The 2,095-nt window shown below is 37.0% G+C and overlaps 1 protein-coding gene across 1 annotated transcript; it reads left to right on the top strand.

Moving 5' to 3' along the window:
- The first annotated feature begins 325 nt into the window (after nt 1-325).
- LOC26529783 (heterochromatin protein 1) lies at nt 326-697 on the top strand. The gene has a single exon (XM_047012496.1). The coding sequence runs from the start codon at nt 326-328 to the stop codon at nt 695-697; it is 372 nt and encodes a 123-aa protein (XP_046868452.1).
- The last annotated feature ends 1,398 nt before the right edge of the window (nt 698-2,095 follow it).

Here is a 2,095-nt window from a genome sequence, read left to right as displayed (position 1 = left end):
TCATAGTGCAACAACAGCCGCATTATTTCCGCTTAAGTTAACTGCAGTTTGTTGCTCCAAAAGGAAAACAAGTTTTAATGGCTACACAAAAACAAAATAATATGCTTTGAAGAGAATTGGGTTGACTTGAAGATACTCCTATACTTTCAAATCTAGCGGAAAAAATTTGATCAACTGCCGCGTTTTCCAACACTAGAATAGTTTCTATGAGCTCTAGCGATGCTGCCAGATTTCGAAGGCACTGCCGCTGAGCCGCTGATGAGAGACATCTGGCAACCCATTAACTTGTGAACGTGGAGTTTTGTAATGCGTAAAGTTTATAAAAATGTCTTTAAAAAGGGATGCCTCTGGATCCGTGAGTTTAATTGGCCACGCCAGAGTAAAGACGATTAAAAAAGAACCGGCTAACAACAAATCAACGCCCAATAGCATTGAGCCGACAATTTCACCGGTGGAATACACCGTAGAAAAGATCATTGGAAAGCGCTTTTGGAATGGGCGCCCACAGCTACTGATCAAGTGGTTTGGTTATCCTGAGGAGGAGAGCACTTGGGAGCCCCAAGAAAATATGGGCAATTGCATTGAACTTCTCACGGATTTTGAGGCGGAATTGCATAAAAAACAAATGAAGCAGGAGGCAATAATCAAAACCGAGCGCCTTGAAGCTTCATCGGCATCGCACAAAGAAACCCATTAAAAAGAGATCATCTTCCAAGCTGTACACTTGTACACTCCAAATAAAAGCTAGTTCTGCGCCATTAAAGCGTAAACCAAAACAAGAAATTAAATCATCCTCAGAAATGAGCAGTAAAACTTTAAATATCTTATCACCATTTAAACCTAGAACAAAACAACAAGTTAAAGTATCCCCAGAAACGGAAAGTAAAACCGTGGAAACGTTATCGCCATTAAAACGTAAACCAAAACAAGAAGTTGAAGTATGTCCAGAAGTGACAAGGAAAACTTCAAATATCTTAACACCATCAAAATCTGAAGCAAAACAAGAAGCCATGAGCCATGAAAATTTTTGCCTTCAGGGAAAAAGCAATCCAATTTCATCCGGTGCTATTGCACCTGCATTTTTCACTGTTCTTTGCCACATTAATCACATTGATAATGCAAAAGTTAGCCATATGACAAATTGTTATTCTTGTTTTTGCCTCTTTGGTTACTTAGAGAAGGAAATTTATGATCGCTTATCAAAAGATTCTATTGATATTCTCTATTCGTTTTGTAGATTTCATGCTCAAGATCAAGTCGAAAATATGAGACTCCAAATACACGTGTTGTCTGATTTAAAGTTGGAGTCTGGTTAGGTCTTATCTTGTGGCATCTGATGACAGCTCTCCAGCAGTACAGACGCCTTCGGTTTGAAACGGTGTGTGATCTATGCATATCTTGCTGCCATATACAACCTTCAATCAAACGACGACGAGAAACCCAACCCAAAGAGTATGCTTGGCACCAATGGCCAGCTAGACAGGCACGCCTCGTTGCTAGCTGGACTGGACCGGCTTGATCGAGTAGCTAATGTGTACATATTTTGCGCAATTTTCAATGTCATTTGTACATATTTTTCTTGCTTTTTTTCACTAATTGCATTTGGTTTTTTTGTATGTATTTTCTTGTAACAATTTGCCAACAAATCATAAAGCAATTTTTTACGATTTGTAATTCCATTTGTAACTAACCGAAAAATTTGACTAAAGTTAACATTATTGCTCAAGTGTAGGTCAAAATTAAAAATGTACAAGAAAAAACATATAGCATAAAGTTCAATTACTTTATTTTTAATCTAATCAAAGTTTAGTTTTCACTAGTTAACTTAGCTTGTATTCGGTTCATTGCTCTGGCTATATCTCATTCTCAAATCAATTCAACAATTGTCTTTTTTTTTCTAGCTTGTTCCTATTTTCGGCATACATTTGGAGTTGAGTTATCTATATATATAAAATTGTAAGCCGTTTTTTTGTAATTTAATAAGTCATTAGTTGATGTAATTACGCCCAAGGCAATGCAAGTCAAAAGGCAACCTCATTTATGACGCTTTGCATATGCCAGACAACAAATCAGACATTTTTCATGTATGTAAGTT

The sequence above is a fragment of the Drosophila willistoni genome, unplaced genomic scaffold, assembly GCF_018902025.1.
Source record: "Drosophila willistoni isolate 14030-0811.24 unplaced genomic scaffold, UCI_dwil_1.1 Seg150, whole genome shotgun sequence".
Classification (NCBI taxonomy): domain Eukaryota; kingdom Metazoa; phylum Arthropoda; class Insecta; order Diptera; family Drosophilidae; genus Drosophila; species Drosophila willistoni.
Note: the sequence above shows the minus strand (reverse complement) of the source record. Positions and strands in the feature narration are given on the sequence as shown.